At 43.2% G+C, this 15,987-nt stretch overlaps 1 protein-coding gene across 2 annotated transcripts; it reads right to left on the bottom strand.

Annotated features, from left to right (window-relative positions):
- Window positions 1–7,059: 7,059 nt before the first annotated feature.
- ERI1 (exoribonuclease 1) lies at window positions 7,060–15,077 on the bottom strand. Of its 2 annotated transcripts, none has more exons than XM_065736702.1 (7): window positions 14,940–15,077; window positions 14,228–14,403; window positions 12,576–12,786; window positions 12,050–12,133; window positions 11,297–11,406; window positions 9,597–9,711; window positions 7,060–7,709 (listed from the first exon to the last, which is right to left on the bottom strand). In XM_065736702.1, the coding sequence occupies exons 1-7, from the start codon at window positions 14,982–14,984 to the stop codon at window positions 7,467–7,469; spliced, it is 984 nt and encodes a 327-aa protein (XP_065592774.1). In that variant the 5' UTR covers window positions 14,985–15,077; the 3' UTR covers window positions 7,060–7,466. The 2 variants fall into 2 exon arrangements, with proteins under 2 accessions (XP_065592774.1, XP_065592775.1); XM_065736703.1 differs by lacking the exon at window positions 14,940–15,077 and adding an exon at window positions 14,779–14,798.
- Window positions 15,078–15,987: the final 910 nt, after the last annotated feature.

The following is a 15,987-nucleotide window of genomic DNA, read 5'->3' as shown; positions in this document are numbered from 1 at the left end:
TTTTCTCTTGCTGTTAATATATTTGTAAAAGGGTTTCCTGTTCTCCTTTACAGCAGTAGCCAGTCTAAGTTCAAGCTGGGCTTTAGCATTTCTAACTTTCTGCCTGCAAATCTTGGCCAGTTCTCTGTAGTCACCCCAAGTAGCCTGTCCCATCTTCCAGAGGACATAGACTCTCTTTTTCTCTCGGAGTCTCAACAAAAGTTCCCGGTTCATCCACACCGGTCTTTTTCTCCTCCGGCTCGACTTATGGGACTCCGGGACAGCCTGCTCCTGTGCCTTTAAGATTTCCATCTTGAGGAGCATCCAGGCTTCCTGGACCCCTTTACCCCTCAGGAGCAAGTCCCAAGGGACCCTTGCAACAAGCACCCTGAACAGGTCAAAGTCTGCCCTCCAGAAGTCCAAGATAGTAGTTTTGCTAGTCACCCTCTTGACGTCACCCAGAATAGCAAACTCCACCATTTCATGGTCACTCTGTCCAAGACAATCTCCAACCCTCACATCTCCTACTAGTTCTTCCCTGTTAGTGAAAAGTAGGTCTAGCAAGGCATCTCCCCTGGTAGGCTCTTGTACCAGCTGTGTCAGGAAGCAATCATCCACACATTCTAGAAATCTCATGGACTGCTTCCTCTGTGCAGTATTATATTTTCAGCATATATCAGGGAAGTTGAAGTCCCCCATGAGAACGAGTGCTGGCCATCGTGCAACATCTACGAGTTGTTTATAGAACACCTCGTCTATTTCTTCATCCTGACTAGGTGGTCTATAACAGACCCCACTCCTAGAGACTATCCCCCTGATCCTTATCCATAGGGACTCTACTTTATCATTTCCAACCTCAAGCTCTTCAACATCAAAACACTCTTTGATATAGAGAGCTATGCCACCACCCTTTCTTCCCTGTCTATCCCTTCTGAAGAGCTTGTAGCCATCAATCGCAGTATTCCAGTCATGGGAGAGGTCCCACCATGTTTCAGTAATAGCCACAAGGTCATAGTTAGCCTGCCTCACAATGGCTTCAAGCTCTTCTTGTTTATTGCCCATGCTGCGTGCATTGGTATAGATGCACTTCAGCTGAGATATCTGCCTCACCCCTTTCTCCAGCACAGCCTCCTTAGGCTCTTTACTGGTGAGCCCTGTTTTATCCCCTTCCCCCATCACAGCTAGTTTAAAGCTCTCTCAATGAGTCCAGCTAGCTCCTGTGCTAGGATTCGTTTCCCCCTTTGAGATAGGTGCATCTCATCAACAGATAACAGGCCAGGAGCTGAGTAAACTGCCCCGTGGTCAAAAAACCCAAAGTGTCTGTCTCTACACCAACCTCTCAGCCAATTATTCATCACCTGTGTTTTCCTAGCCCATTCTGTGTCCTTCACCGCCCCAGAAGGTATGGAAGCAAACACCACTTGTGCTCCCACCCCTTGAACTAATCACCCTAAACCCCTGAAATCTCTTTTCATAGTTCGCAGACTTCTCTGAGATATTTCATTGCAGTCTGCCTGAACTACGAGTAATGGGTAGTAGTCGGTGGGGCGTATCAAATCTGGGAGTCTTCTAGCAATGTCCCTGATCCTGGCCCCAGGGAGACAGCACACTTCCCTGCGGTTTGGGTCTGGTCTGCAAATGGGGCCCTCAGTTCCCTTTAGAAGGGAGCCACCCACTACGATCACCTTCCTTTCTTTCTTAGTAGCAGCAGTCTCAATGCACGGAGGTGACTGCCTTGCCATTGGTGACCTCCTGCGGGAATCTTCCTGCACTTCACCCCTTATCATCTCTTCAACATCCAATGCTGCAAATCTATTGCTTAGGGGTATCTGGGGACACTGGGGAGGCAGAGGGGGAGATTGCCCATGGTACTGAGCAGGGACTCTCTGCCAGCCCTCCCTGTCCCTCAGATATCCCCCTTCTGCCCAACGGGGACAGGTCAGGGAGTCCACCACCAACTGCGGGGGATCTCCCTGGTGCCTTTCTCTCTGGCACTCTAGGGAGTTACTCCACCAGTCAATCTCCCGCTCACAGTCCCTGATGGCCCTCAGTCTCTCAACCTCCTCTTTCAATTCAACCACCATGCTGAGCAGATCTTCCACCTGCTCACACCTTGCACAGGAGAACTGCTTAGCACCCTCATCCAGCAGTAGCAGGCTCTGGCACTCCTTGCAACCAGAGACCTGTGTAGCCACGCTTCTAGGCAGACCTTCTGTCTGGATCGCCACAGCCTTTTTAAGGCAAGTCCTCTGTCTAGTAGAGACCGTGGCACAAAAAAGAATAAAAACAAATAAATGAAAAATTGAAAGTAAATAAATAAATTAAAAATAGTTTATAATAATAATATATATAGATATGAATTGTAATCTTAAAAATAAATAAATAATAATAATTATATATATATATATATATATATAAAATAAACACAAACAAACAAACAGTGGGTAGTGACACTTCACTGCCCTCCCTGAGCCCTATTCAGCTGAGGGGTGAGGGTGAGGGCGCTGAAACCCTGGCAAGGCCTACGCCTTGTTAACCTCTCGTGAGAACAGCCTACAGGTTTGGCCGCTCTCACTCGGTTCCCGAGAGACTGGAACCTCCTGAAAACCTGCCTTGTACCTCAATCAGCCACTGCAGCTCCGGCTGTGCCGATTTCAAAGCAGTTGATCACGAGGACTGAGTGATACTTCTGGATTCTGACCGTTTTAAATCCCCCGCCATTGTTCCAGCAGGACATGGCCTGGCTTTCCAGTTAGGCCCAGCTTTCTATCAGAATTGAGAAATTGAGTTCTCTGAAGAGAAAAGCAGGTCTGACAGCTTTCTGTGGCCAGAAATAGGTGGAAAATTGCTTGTTAACTGAGTTATAGCTGCTGCAACACCCTCTGTGTATGGCACGAGGCCTGTTCCCAAAGCCCGCCAGCTACATTAAACACTCTGGTGCCAGATAGAGGTGTGGGCACACACCAGGCCCACCCTGCCCAGATCACCTACAACACATTACTTCTCCCTTATTTTTAGGTCACTGCTGTCTTACTCTACGCCTGAACGAATATAAAGGGCTACAAAGACAGTGAAGTGCCTGCAGGGAGTGGTGGCAGTGACAGGGCCCTAGGCCACAGCATGGAGCTGTGTCAGGGGAGTGCCAGGCTGGGCGTAAGGAAAAGGTTCTTCACCAGAGAGCAGCGGGCATAGATCAGGCTGCCCAGGGCAGCAGGCACAGCGCTGAGCTGCCAGAGCTCAAACAGCATTTGGGCAGCATTCTCAAGGGTTTGAATTTTGGGTGGTGCTGTGGGGAGTCAGGGATTGGACTCAGTGGTCCTTGTATGTCTCTTCCATCCTGGGATATTCTATGAATCTGTGATTCTAAATCAGTCTCAGATATACAAGTGTAAAAAACAGAGGCACACGCAGTCTAAAAATTCTGCATAAATAACATACAAAATGCCTTCATATCCTGCATACAGTTCAATTATTTACCAACTTCAATAACAAATTGTTAAAAAATAAAGAAAGGGACATTCCACAGAAAGGAGACCTCCAAATTGTACCGATTGCAGCCATGAGTAAAAACAAGCAGGATCCAAGCAGGGTGTTTTGCTCAGCATTGAGCAGCAAAGGTACGTCATGCTGCATGGCCATCCCAGGGCTGAATACAAGCACCGGTGAAGCAATTCTTATTGAGACACCCCTGGCTCACACAGGTTCATCTGATTCAACCTACACTCTTTGAAAATCAACAGTTAAAACAAGGAACACAAAATAGGTCAGAATAATCTACCAACACAAAATCATTACTACCATTCACTTCAGTTGGCAACAAAAATGATAAGAAAGAATTTACGATAGTTTTGAAAACACACTATACATCTGCAAACAGCAATGACAAGATTTACAGGTAGTATGTGCAGTCACAACCACATTTTCCTTAATGCTTCAGGCTAAATGAAGTGGGGCGTTTGTGAAAACCTGACATGAAAGAGCAGAGCCCAGTGAAACAAAATTCCCTTTGCTCATCTTATGCACACCTCCAAGTACAGCTGCACAGTTCAGAAGACTCTCTGATTAGGAAGTTGGCATCAGTCACATCACAAACATTGCATTAAAAAAATCCTCACTTGTAGCAACTAATGCAATACATGCAATCACATCCTGTGCAAGGAAACTCATTTTGACCAGGGGATTCCTTCAAATGCCTCCTTCTTCCAGGGCATGCTCAGAAAGAGATATTCTGCTGCTGCTCAGCAATCCATGCTGATGCTTTCACAGGGCAATGTAGCAGATAGAGGCTCAAGGAAAGGACAGGACAAGCCTGCAGCAAAGCACCAGGAGCTCTCTCACTGGGAACAGCCCCCTGCTCACTGCTATGTTCATTTGCAACAAGATGTGGAAACACCATTGGCAGCTTCCTGAGACAAACACCATTTGCTATGGACAAGTGGGTGGCTGTGACTTGTCCCTGCAGCCACACTTTGTTGGGAGGTTCAGGGGAGGTTACAAACCATGCAGCCTCTTCCTCTACATGCAGCTAGCAAGTTACTCAGACTGCATCAATTTGACAGAGAGAGGTTATTACTCTTTAACCTTTCTGAGAAATCTTCTTCCCCCTCTTAACACAACCTGACAGTTCTGTAAATCCTGCTCACATTCATATAAATGCATATTAAGAAATCTACTTGAAAGTGTGCTCATGTTGAAATGTCCATGGCTTCTCTGCTTAGGGAGGTTTGCTGTTCTATAGCTGTAGTAGTTATTGCTCAAGAGCAGCTCCTGAAATGTGAAATGAAAAAACTAACAAATAAACTACAGGGCCTCATGCTACTATCAGCAGGATAATGCCTGCATCTTTTTTCCCTGCCTCTGCATAAAAATGAGATTGTTCCTTACACAGTTATCAGTTAATTTTTCCAGGATGGGAGGACTCCTGGAACAGACAAGCATTCACTACAGCAAAGACGCAGCCAGCGTGGTTGTCCTCTGGAAAAACAAATAAAACCTAGAGACTTGAAAAAGTGTTTGTCTGCAACACAAGCATCACTATCAAAATTGCCATACCCCTCTCTATTATTACGTTTGTTATTATTTACTCAAGCCATGGGATCACAGAATATCCCAATTTGCAAGACCACAAAGACCATCAAATCCAATTCTCAGCTCTATACAGCACCACCCAAAAATCAGAGCCTACTGCTCAGAGAATTCTCCTTCACCATCAGCATGGAAACATCCAGGAAAGTGTATCTTTTACTAAGCTGTGCAGTGTTACACCAGAGAAGCCTGACTGGGGCCATACTGAGGCTCATGCCCCCATACTGAGAAAATCAAGTTCTTTGGAATTAAATCACTACCCTATGTTTTAAAAGATACCAGCTCATTAAAATAATACTGCTTCCATTTCAAGCAAATAAAAAACAAACTTCATCTTAAAAAAAAAAATCACAGAATCAAGTATTCTATGATTCTGTGAAAATAATTACATTTAAAGTCTGATATTAGTTCAAAAGAAGTGTGTGGAATGGTTCTGATTTCAGCAACTGTCTGATACAAAACTACTCCAGCAGTAAACAGAAAACCATCATTAATGTTTAACCTTTATCTCAAAATACCATTTTGAAGTTATTTTATAAAAATAAATGACTCCATACCTAAATGATGAAAAATCATCTTTTCTTTGGGCTGTGAGCTTGGTTACAGACCTGTAAATAAGATCAGTGATTAAATCTATGACATTGCCAGTATCCTGAAGGAAGATTTGCTGAGCTGGACTCTGTTCTATCATAAAAACCCTCACCATGGCAATTCAGAGACAAAAGAAGTTATCATAGCATTCTCTCTCCTGGAATCATGTGAAGAACAAGCTCTCTGGTGAAAAGCAAACAGATAATTAACAATTTGTACAATATAAGAGATGACACCTAAGTGGTATTGTAAGAGTAAGCGTATCAGAGCTGTACCTTTATAAAATACGTTTAGTATTACTGCAGGGAAAAAAAAAATTGACAACAGGCTACAAGTAGAATAAATATTTACTAACAGAAAAAAAACCAAACATCATTCTAAAGCAGCTGTCCCCAGTGGTGACTTCATCTGTGACTGGAAAAAAAGCTGCCTTCTTCCTACAAATGAAGCAATGGAGAATTAATTGATCAGCATTTCTCTCCCTTGTAAGAACTGAAAAATAAAATTTCCAGGTGCTGCTGACCCAATTCAGAAGAGAAAGAGGTGCTAAGAGGAGCCTGCTTAGCCGCCAGTGAATGTTCTTAACAAACGAGGCTTTGTTCAGAATTATCAGTTTTGTTTCCTGAATGTTAAGTGGCTGAAATAACAAATGAACTCGTAATACAGGGATACTAAATTCACTTTTTTTTTAATCATTAAGAGCAATCAAAATACATCACTTAGTAAGGGTCCATTGAGACAAAGTAAATGAACACTTTGGTCACATTTGACCTAAAAGGAAAGCAGTTGTTATTAGATGTGGCCTTCACTGATAACAACTACATTTGTCTTCCAACATTAGATTTTCAGATAAAGGCATAGTTTCACAGTAATGGAGGTAGGAGAAGGTACCAAAAATAGTCAAGCAAGTCTTTCAAGTATCTAAAACAAAACAAGCTTCTAATTCCTAACAACCATTAACATGGGATTTTGAATTTGTTTTAAACTTTTTATTTAACTTCGAAGTCAAAATGGCTGACAAATGTCTAAATAGACTGTCCCACTTGAGTGGAGCGGGCATAGGAGATATGATCCTCAAAGTTCAGTCCCAAAGCATCTCCTCTTTTTAAATACAAGTCAAAAAATTTACTACCATACCGTATGAATGACATTTTTATTCAATACACAGCTCTTTTTGATGTGGATGCAGAAAATCATATCCCTTAAATTTAAAATAATGATTGCAGTACTTATCTACTGCTTCAGGACTGATGAACATGCTCCTATTTCTCCTGGACTTGTTAAAAAAAAAAAAAGAGATAAGTTTATCAGTAGGAACCCCAACAAGAATGCCTTACCAGGAGAGGCCAGCCTACGCAATCTACATTTCAGTTCTTCCAACAATGGGTATTAATTGCAACCCAGTGGGTATGCAATTAATAATCAGGTGCTAGATATCATTATAGTAGGGCATTAACAATTAAATACCACATACAGGCTAGTGAGGAACAGTAGCATGCAGGCCCAGCCAATCTATGCATATGTTTGAATTACTTGTCCTCAAAAATTGCCTGTATTCCATCTATCAATCTTACTGCTAGAAAAGGTGCAAACAACGAGGCCATCAGTACATATTCAAAAGAAAGATGTAAAACAAGGTTCAAAGAGCAAAAAGCTACCATGCTCTTCTGTATTTCAACAGAGACCATTGGTTAAGGTGCTTTCAGATTCTGCACTGCAGACAGGCTTGCAGAGGTGGCCATTTTTGATAAGCTGTTCACAGTTTGTAGTGGGGATCTGCAAGGGGTTCCTAAAGCACAACTCCTGAGCTGTTAGTTTCTGTAGCGGGGCATCTGTGGAGCTGGGGCTCCCTCTAAGGGAGTGGAGGAAGAGACTGTCATAAGCTGTCCTGCATGCATTTTCTCATTCACCCGGAGCTGACAGCCGTCCTGCAGCATCCTTATAGCAATCCTTGCAATGTTTTTAGAGTCATCAAGTCCACTGTGAGGTCTCCCATCATAGCTCATCCCCAGTTTTTCAAGCATGATCATCAGCTTGGTCTGGTTCCTGGGAACCTGATGGAAGAAGTGAACCATATTTTAAAATGAGGTTCTGTAACACACTGCAACATAAACAGATGCAGATTTTAAGTACCACACGCTGCTTTCATGTTGCCTGTTGCTGAATCAATGCTTCAACTTCAAAGCAACTCGCTGAGGCAGACATTCATTTTTTTGAGCTTGTCTAGACTCAGGACCATCTCAAGAGCCTCTCACCATCATCAGCTCAAGAGGTGCCAGCACGGGCAGTGTGGAGGTCATGGTCCAGCTATGCTTAACAACCCTCATAAAACAGGAATTACCAAAGTGGCACAGCAGAGGGAATCAGGTTTTCTTTATTTTTTTTTTCTGCCCTCTTTTCAGTGCTAGGGGATTAAGAAGTATCAGGATTCTGACTTTTGCTGGCATCAAGTTTATGAATGTCTTCAAATACCACAGGAAACAGAGCTGCACCACCTACAGCTGCCCATGTCTGCATAGACAAGGAGGTTTAGCTGAATTACCCATGCAAAGTGCTACAGCAAGAAATGCCCAACTCCTCTCTTGATTAACTATTAAATATGTATTTATCCTCCAGAAAGGTCAAAGAGAAGCAAAGAGATACAAGAACTTTAGTTTGCTCTCTTGGTGGTGGCATTTGGGGTGGGGAGAGGGCTGCTGTGTGGAGCCAGGAGTTGGGCTTGATAATCCTTACAGGTCCCTTCCAACTTAGGATTATGATTATATGAGCCTAGGACATAAATAGTTTCCAGATCTTGCACAATACTACTACTAGATTTAACAGCTAGGCAGAACAGAGACAACACAGTTAACAAAACCCAGCAACACGTAACTCCTGTAGAAACACCCACAAACTGCACAGGGGAGACACACCTACAAGTTGTGGGGTATTCTCCACAGGAAGAGTTACAATAGCATCTTTGTCATTGATTTTGTCTACCAGCATTATTTAGCAACAGATTCAACTGCAGAACAGCTAAACACATGTACTTGAACACATGACAAACACATGAACAACTGTAAGTTCTTCAAATGATTGCATTTAAAAAAATGCCATGAATTAAAAAAACTGATTAATTCCAAGTTATAATCTTCATTGGCTTAGACAAAGTAGGTAGCACTCTCACTGCTAAACAGAGAAAGAAAAGGGTTCGTCTGGTTTGAATCCCATTGGTCTACAGTTCTGTGTTCTAATGTGCTTCCAGTAGAAAAGGTAAGAGAGGATTGAACTGAATAACCATGTAAGACTTGCCCAGCACAAAGTAAAGATCTTATTAAATGGTTTTTTTCCCCCCAATTTTACATTTGATACCACAATCCCTTAAAGAGGAGATTGTCAGCCAGGTTCAGATCATATTCAAACCAATGGTTTAGCTACACTGACTAGCAATTCACTAGAATCCCCAATAACTTATCTTATAGCTATTTGACAGTGCAAGAAAGCAGTGATAAGGCCCAGTGCTGAAGCAGGTATTACTTTTCATAATTTGATGCAACTAGATACATCCTAATCTTCTCCTGTTCCATCACGCTATCAAAAGTGGAGATATTCAAGAGCAGTGATGTATTACTTGAGAATAGGAAACAATAATTGCAAAATCAATGCAGATTCTTTCCAGCCAGACTGAGATTTGTCCTAGGAGCACCATCATATTTTTAGGCAGTCCTTCATGGAACAATAAATAGTTCTCCTGCCTCTTAAAAACAAGATCAAAATAAAAATGCAGCACATTATATGATTTTCAATTAGTAAAGTGAGATCTGAGTATGAAGAACATTAAAAATTAAGCCTCAGGCAATTAGACTAAGTACTATAGTTTCATATGACACAGGTAACTATCATAGGTACAAGACACGTGAGACAAACTAAATCCTGCAAGAGAAACAATGATCGATACACACCTTATAGAAGTTGCCATACGATTTGCGAATATTGATCCACTTTTTGGCAAACGAAGGGTGTTTGATACGGCTGACACGGCACTGGATATTCAAAAATTTGCTCATATCCCAAGACCTTAACATGTTTTAGAGAAAATACATTAATAATGAATAATTCATACGCCCTCAATTTTAACTACCACACAGGTGAAGCACAAAATGTCTTCCTTTGGTATCAGGAGAAGGATAACAGCTCAGATTAGGAAAAACTAACTACAGTTGCAGAGGTTTTTAGTGCTACGCTGTTAATGATAGGAAAAATAAATAACAAGGCAAGAAACATTTTTATTCAGATCCAGAATAGCTGAAATAAAAAAGTGGCCTGCCAACTTCCTCACCTACACAACTCTAACACAGCCAGCACACCAAAGGCTTTTACAGTTCTTGCACAGCAAATGACACCTTAAATGTCCTGGAGCACTCAGTATGCATGCCTCTTTCTCCTTAACTAATGTTAATGTAACAAGGCTGCACTTAGTTTTAGGAGAACCAGACCTTTATGGAAAGTAGATGATGTTATAGCCCACACACTTCCACCCTTCCTTCCCAAAGGGAACTACTCCAACAAGTTTGTAAGCTTAAAGCTAAAGTAAAGCCATTTTTCTCTTTCCTGCAGCTGTCTACACAATCTCACTGCACCTATTTTCCTTGAGGAGTATCACTGAGGGGATTTCCCTAGAGAATTCCAGACATATTTTTAGCCCAATACTATAACTAGTCTTATATTAGTTTTGTCTGAGTACCATCTTTTTAAAAATCTTCTACTGCTTTCAGAGACACAAACCCAATCTCAGAGAAAAAGTTAGTCAAATAGGATTATTTGACAATTATCCAAATTATAGTAACGTAATTCAATCTTGTAATTCATTCCTTACTTTTAAGGTGTACACAGAGCACCACTGTAAAAATCAAGTCTTGTGTGACAGCTTCTAAATGGCCTTGCTGTTCACAATGGGCACAACCACATTTCAGATGTAAAGGTTCTTAACTAGAAGAGGCCTGCAATACGCTGACATTAACCAAACCCTCAGAAATTCTACAGAAAATAAAGTCCAGCAGCCAAAAGAATTTTCCCACTTGATAAACTGGATTAATCAAGTGCTTTGCTATGCACTAATTCATCTACTGCAATACTACTTCTCGAACTGCTCGTGCCATGGACTAGAAAATCTGTGTTTTACCTGAGAAAAGTCTTAGGGAACCACAGTAAGGCTCCTCCCCGTGCTCTTTCTTATAAACTCTGGTCTTCTGCCTGGGTTTATCCCTCTTTAGTTCAATACAGTGCTGTGTTTTGCTACCCCAGTCAAACACTAACGTACACAGGATGCAACACAACCACAGCACCACCTTCAGATTCAGGGTAGTATGAGATCTGGTTAGAAGTAGGTGCAGTACGAAAACTAGATGGAAACAGAATTACAAGAAATAGAAAGGTCAAGAATTCTACTGATCATGATCTAGCTGCACGATCAAACTTGGAAAGGAAACGCTGCCATCTAGTGGACTTGATGCTTCATTTCAAACTGTTCAGCTTTCCTCACTCAAAAGTTTAATACCGGAATAAAACAGCAGTGTGGTGGTCCACCTTTAACAACACCGTTACAAAGATTAAACATTATTTTGAAGCTTTAGAGCACGCTGTAAGTTACATAAGGACATACCCATCTGTCAGCATGCAATAGCTATACTTTGTTCCCAGTTCTCGCTGTCTCATCCAGTCTACAACGTTCTGCAGGACCTGAGGAAATGTGTCAGCTTTATCAACAATGTCCTAAGAGAACAAGAAAAGGAAAAGTGAGGAATACTTTCTTTTAGGAAAACACTGTGTGAAGTGTAAGAACTATACTGGTATGCAGGCACTTGCCAAGTCACTCACTAAATTGCCTTCACAATAATTCACACGTTAAGACAAGCAGGAAGGTGGGAAGATTTTTCTAAACTTAAAAAAAAAAAAAAGCATCACAAAATTACCACTAAAAAGACAGACCCCAAATGGCACCTATAAAAGTAACCAGGTTAGTCACCCACTGAACTTGGATTAAAGTCTTTGTGCTTATAACTCAGGCTCCTGCTTCTTCACCATAAGTAACTGTTACCCTAGAACTCATTAAACTCTTGAGAAGAAAAGTATCAGAAAAAGAACTGCTGCAATTCAGAAGGTGCATTCCCGCGCTAATGCTTACATTTCTACACTTGATTAGAAAATGAATCTTCATCCCTACAGCTCCTAAATATGCCTGGATGACCAACTTAGTGAATTCACTATCAGTTCTGTGGAAGCAGCTGAGAGGGTGGAAAAAAACAAGGGCTACAAAAAAACATCTTCCAGAAAAATTACAAAACAAGTCTGGAAACATCAGCACCACATCTCATTTTCCTTAATTTTTCCACAAAGAAAAACGAGCACAAATTACCTGAGTGATCCCTGTCAGACCAACACAAAATTCTGAAAGCTTGGGATTGATCTCTGGCTTCACGTATTGCTGGAATGTATCCTCCTGTGATAAGAGAATCAGTCAGCAGCAGCATGCTACGGAGCCTGCAAGGCAACTTCTTCAGCTTGCCCATAGCTCAAAAGATGATAATTAGTGTCCACAATCTCATGGAGCATCACAGATTACTGGAAATCCTCCAATTAAAACTTCCTGGTAATTTATTGTACCATTAGTCAGAGGAATCTGCAATTTCACAGTAGCAGAGTTTCAGATAGCAGGTAAGTTTCTCCTACAAGCAGGATGTGCAGGAACTTAGGACAGCAAAATCTCTATGAAATATTTTTAAAACCAGGTGAGACAGCTGTCAGTCTGTAAGGTACATTGCAGAGATGGCCTGTAATTTTTAATAAAGTTCAACATCTATCTAGGAAATAATCTAGACTTTCTGAAGCAAAGAAATTATAACAAAGAACAGCAACACTGACTCATTAATTAAGTCACTTACTATTTCCAGGGTGTGTGTGTTTAATAAGACAACAGGAAACTCAATTATTTCATGTACAAATTCAGGTGGGTTTCCTTCTTCGCATGTTGCTTCGAAGTCAACAACACAGATGTAGTCATAGTAGCTGTCCCCGTTAACAGGTTCCTTCTGCATCAGCTTCTGTTTCTTATAATAATTTTTCAGTCTCTTCTTCAGCACATCCTTCACTCCTCTGAAGAGATAAGGAAAGTAACTAAAGTTACACTCTCATTTCATCAATTATTGCACTGTTGCACAACCAAAGCTATCCTCAGCATTTAAATGCTTATCATTTATAACCTCATTCTGAGCATTAGCACTTATGAAGACTGAATTCAATGTCATACTGTTAACACTCCATTTTCTGTGATAACGTGGAGGCTGCAATATCCCACACAACCCATGTGCCCAGATCATACCAGTGTTTTGGGAGAGGCTCAGAAGCACAGTGCAGATGCCCAGTGTCTTTGCAGAATCACCTCCAGTTCAGCAAACCTCAGCACTCTCTGCTGTTGCAGCTCAAGTCTTTATCAATTGCTCATCAGTAACAGTTGGCTCTGGAAGCAGTACTGCTTCATCTTCTTCTCTGTGTCCCCTGCCTGAAGGGACTTGCACTTCAGGTATTTCTGTATCAGTAGTACAGTTAATCTAGAATCCAGCTAGATAGCCCACGTTATCAATTTGCATCAGTTTAAATTTTAAAATGGCACTCGATTAACTTGATTGAGGTACCTTACAACTTATTTCAGTTGTCAGAAAAACTTCCTGGTTTTAGGTTTGTGACTAACACTCTGACAAGTGAATGTAGTTACTGCTTCTTTTTAACACCAGTATTGTAACATCCAGGTACAAGTGCCAGAATTGCCACACGTTGAACCAGAGCCGAACAGACAAGGACAAATTATTTCTGGAAGTTATTTCTGAAGTCACATATTTAAAATGAAATTAAATGAAATAGCTACTTACAGCAAGTGATATTGTTAGAAATGCAGTCCACTGATTTACAGAGAAAAAACAGAACTGGACTTTTAAACCTGAGTTGGAGCCTCTTCCACAAACACTGAACTGCCCTTCATTCTGGTTTATTCTTCTGGTTTAATTCAATGTAGTGTGGGATCCAATTTTTCCCCTAACCAACTTATAAAAGAATTTGAAAGAGGAGATGTTCTGCCACTGAAATAATCTCAGAGGAAAGGATGGTGTGTGGTTATCTGCTTGATTCCCTACATCAAAGGTGATGTGTCATTTGCTTACATGCACGACTTATTCTGATCAACTTAATTAGTTGAATATAGTGACTAAAAGAAAAAAGATATCTGCTGAAATAGGGCAGGATAACTGCTGGATAGCTGTACAAATTATGGTGAAACAACTTGAATTTCTATTAGATAGCGATAACTTTCATTTGTTTGCATCACCAGTTGAGGCAGCACACAGTTCTGAAACTGCATTAAGCAGTACCACACTTATTAATCCTACTACAAAAGCTCCAGCAAGACTGCACATCAGCCTACCAGTGTGAGATGGCACACCTCTGTTTCACTTCGTGGTGTGTGTTTAAGCCTTAAAATAGCCATCCCTTCTGGCTCTACCATACTCAAAGATAAATCCGAAGGTCTGCAGCTCAGCCTAACCTGGTGTCAAGTTTGAACTCTGCAAGTTTACTTCTAAGCTCATCTCTGGTCATTCTGTTGATGTAGCCGTTGGTCATAGCAATTTCTTTGTAAACAGGATCGCTGAAGTCATTTGGTTTGGAAGCTGTGTCTTTCCCACTGGTTTCCTGATCACTGACCCTGCACTGCGGCTTACCCTGAAAGAAAAAAAAAGCCTGAAGGTCAAAACGTTTTGGTGCCCAAGCATATTAAAACCTCACACCGTTGTCATGGTTAGACTGCGTGAGCTCAATTGGGGACGGTAAGTAAGCTCAGCATCCAAGACTGCTTAAAGCACCGTCGGCCTGCATATTTTTACAGGCCTGCATATTTTTACAGGAAAACAAAGGGCAGAAGACGAAAGGGATGAGAGTACGTGCCCGAAGTTACGTCAAGCCTAAAGGACGAAGCCAGAGCAAGGCAGCCCGAGCTTAAGGGAAAACCTCGTCTCTCTGGAAGCGGGAGCGCTCTCCCTATATCGTCATTAACCCCTGTTCGTGCTAACTGATCTCCCCGCGCAGCAGGGCACGTACTCCGCACAAAACGAGGAGAGCACCGCAAGGCCCCGCTAAGGCCCGGGGCCTCCCCCGCCCAGCCCGGCCCGGCGCCGCAGCCGGAAGCGCCAGGGCCCGCGGGGCGACGAGGGCTGCGGCGGCCCAGGACGGGGCAGGCCCGGGGCGGGCCCGGCACTCACCGGCGGGCGGGCAGCCTCCGGCCGGTTCTCCTTCTGCTCCTCCATGGCCACGGCGCGGACGGCGGCCCGCGGGAGGCGGGAAGAGCGGCGGGCCCGCCTCGGGGCCGGGCTGAGCTCTCCGCCCGCTCCCGTCGGGCCGTTGGTGCCGGCAGCGGCGGTTTGTCTGCGCGTGCGCTTGCAGGGATGGGCGTGGAGGACCGTCCGGCCAGCAGCCGCTGTCGCCAGCATTCTCTTGGGTTTCCCTGAGAGCTGAGATGCTAGAGACGGCAGAGGAGCTCAGGTACCTGTGTTATTGGCACGCTGGCACACTGCTGCTGTCTTCTCGAGCCGCTCTTCCCTTAATGAATGTATGCTTAACAGCAAAGAGCCCGAGTAGATTTTACTCAGTTACTGTTTTGGGAGACGAGATGAGTTTGGGAAAAAACGTATGTAGATCCTTGGGACAAATTCAAATCTGAGCAGCGGGTAGGGCATCTAGGTCCCTGTGCAGCAGGAGGATGGCAGAGCAGCATCCGTACATCCCTTCCCTGTTAGCCCTACTTCAAAGCACACTGGTAACTCCCAGGGAAATCTAAGCACGGCAGAAGTGAGGCATCAGCCTGACGAGGACAGATGTCGGCCAGACCCCGTGCACAGGTCCACCCTTCAGGAGCCAAGAGCCCTGTCAGGCACAGAAGTCGTGTTCAAACACCGGTTGTCTATTGCCTCTCAAGGGGAATCTCAGAATCATAAGGAGGCCACAGTTGGGTGGCATCCCCTGTCTCCCCCCCCCACCCCCCCATCTTCCAACTGAAACCCACAAAAGAATGTGAGACAGGGTGGAAAATCCACATATCCAGCTCTAATGAAAGCCACCCAGGCAGAAATCCCACCCAGGAAGTTTCTCTGCAGCACTATTTCTCAGGAGCTCCAGCCAGGCCCCACCTCAGGCACGCCTGGGCACATTCACCCAGGAAGCCAATTGCTCCTAAACACCATTTGCAGCAACAAACCTACTGTCAGAAGTCTGCAGGAGAGCACAGCAACAGTTCCCAGCTGCTCCTTCCTC

The sequence above is a fragment of the Cyrtonyx montezumae genome, unplaced genomic scaffold, assembly GCF_038088225.1.
Source record: "Cyrtonyx montezumae isolate F1298 unplaced genomic scaffold, pur_monq_1.0 scaffold_2, whole genome shotgun sequence".
Classification (NCBI taxonomy): domain Eukaryota; kingdom Metazoa; phylum Chordata; class Aves; order Galliformes; family Odontophoridae; genus Cyrtonyx; species Cyrtonyx montezumae.
Note: the sequence above shows the minus strand (reverse complement) of the source record. Positions and strands in the feature narration are given on the sequence as shown.

Coding starts and splice junctions, on each gene's coding strand:
- ERI1 (XM_065736702.1), bottom strand. CDS start 14,984: ATGGAGGAGCAGAAGGAGAACCGGCCGGAGGCTGCCCGCCCGCCG. Junction 12,787..14,227: donor GAGTTCAAACTTGACACCAG/GTTAGGCTGAGC, acceptor TTATCTCTTCAG/AGGAGTGAAGGATGTGCTGA. Junction 12,134..12,575: donor ACACACACACCCTGGAAATA/GTAAGTGACTTA, acceptor CTCTTATCACAG/GAGGATACATTCCAGCAATA.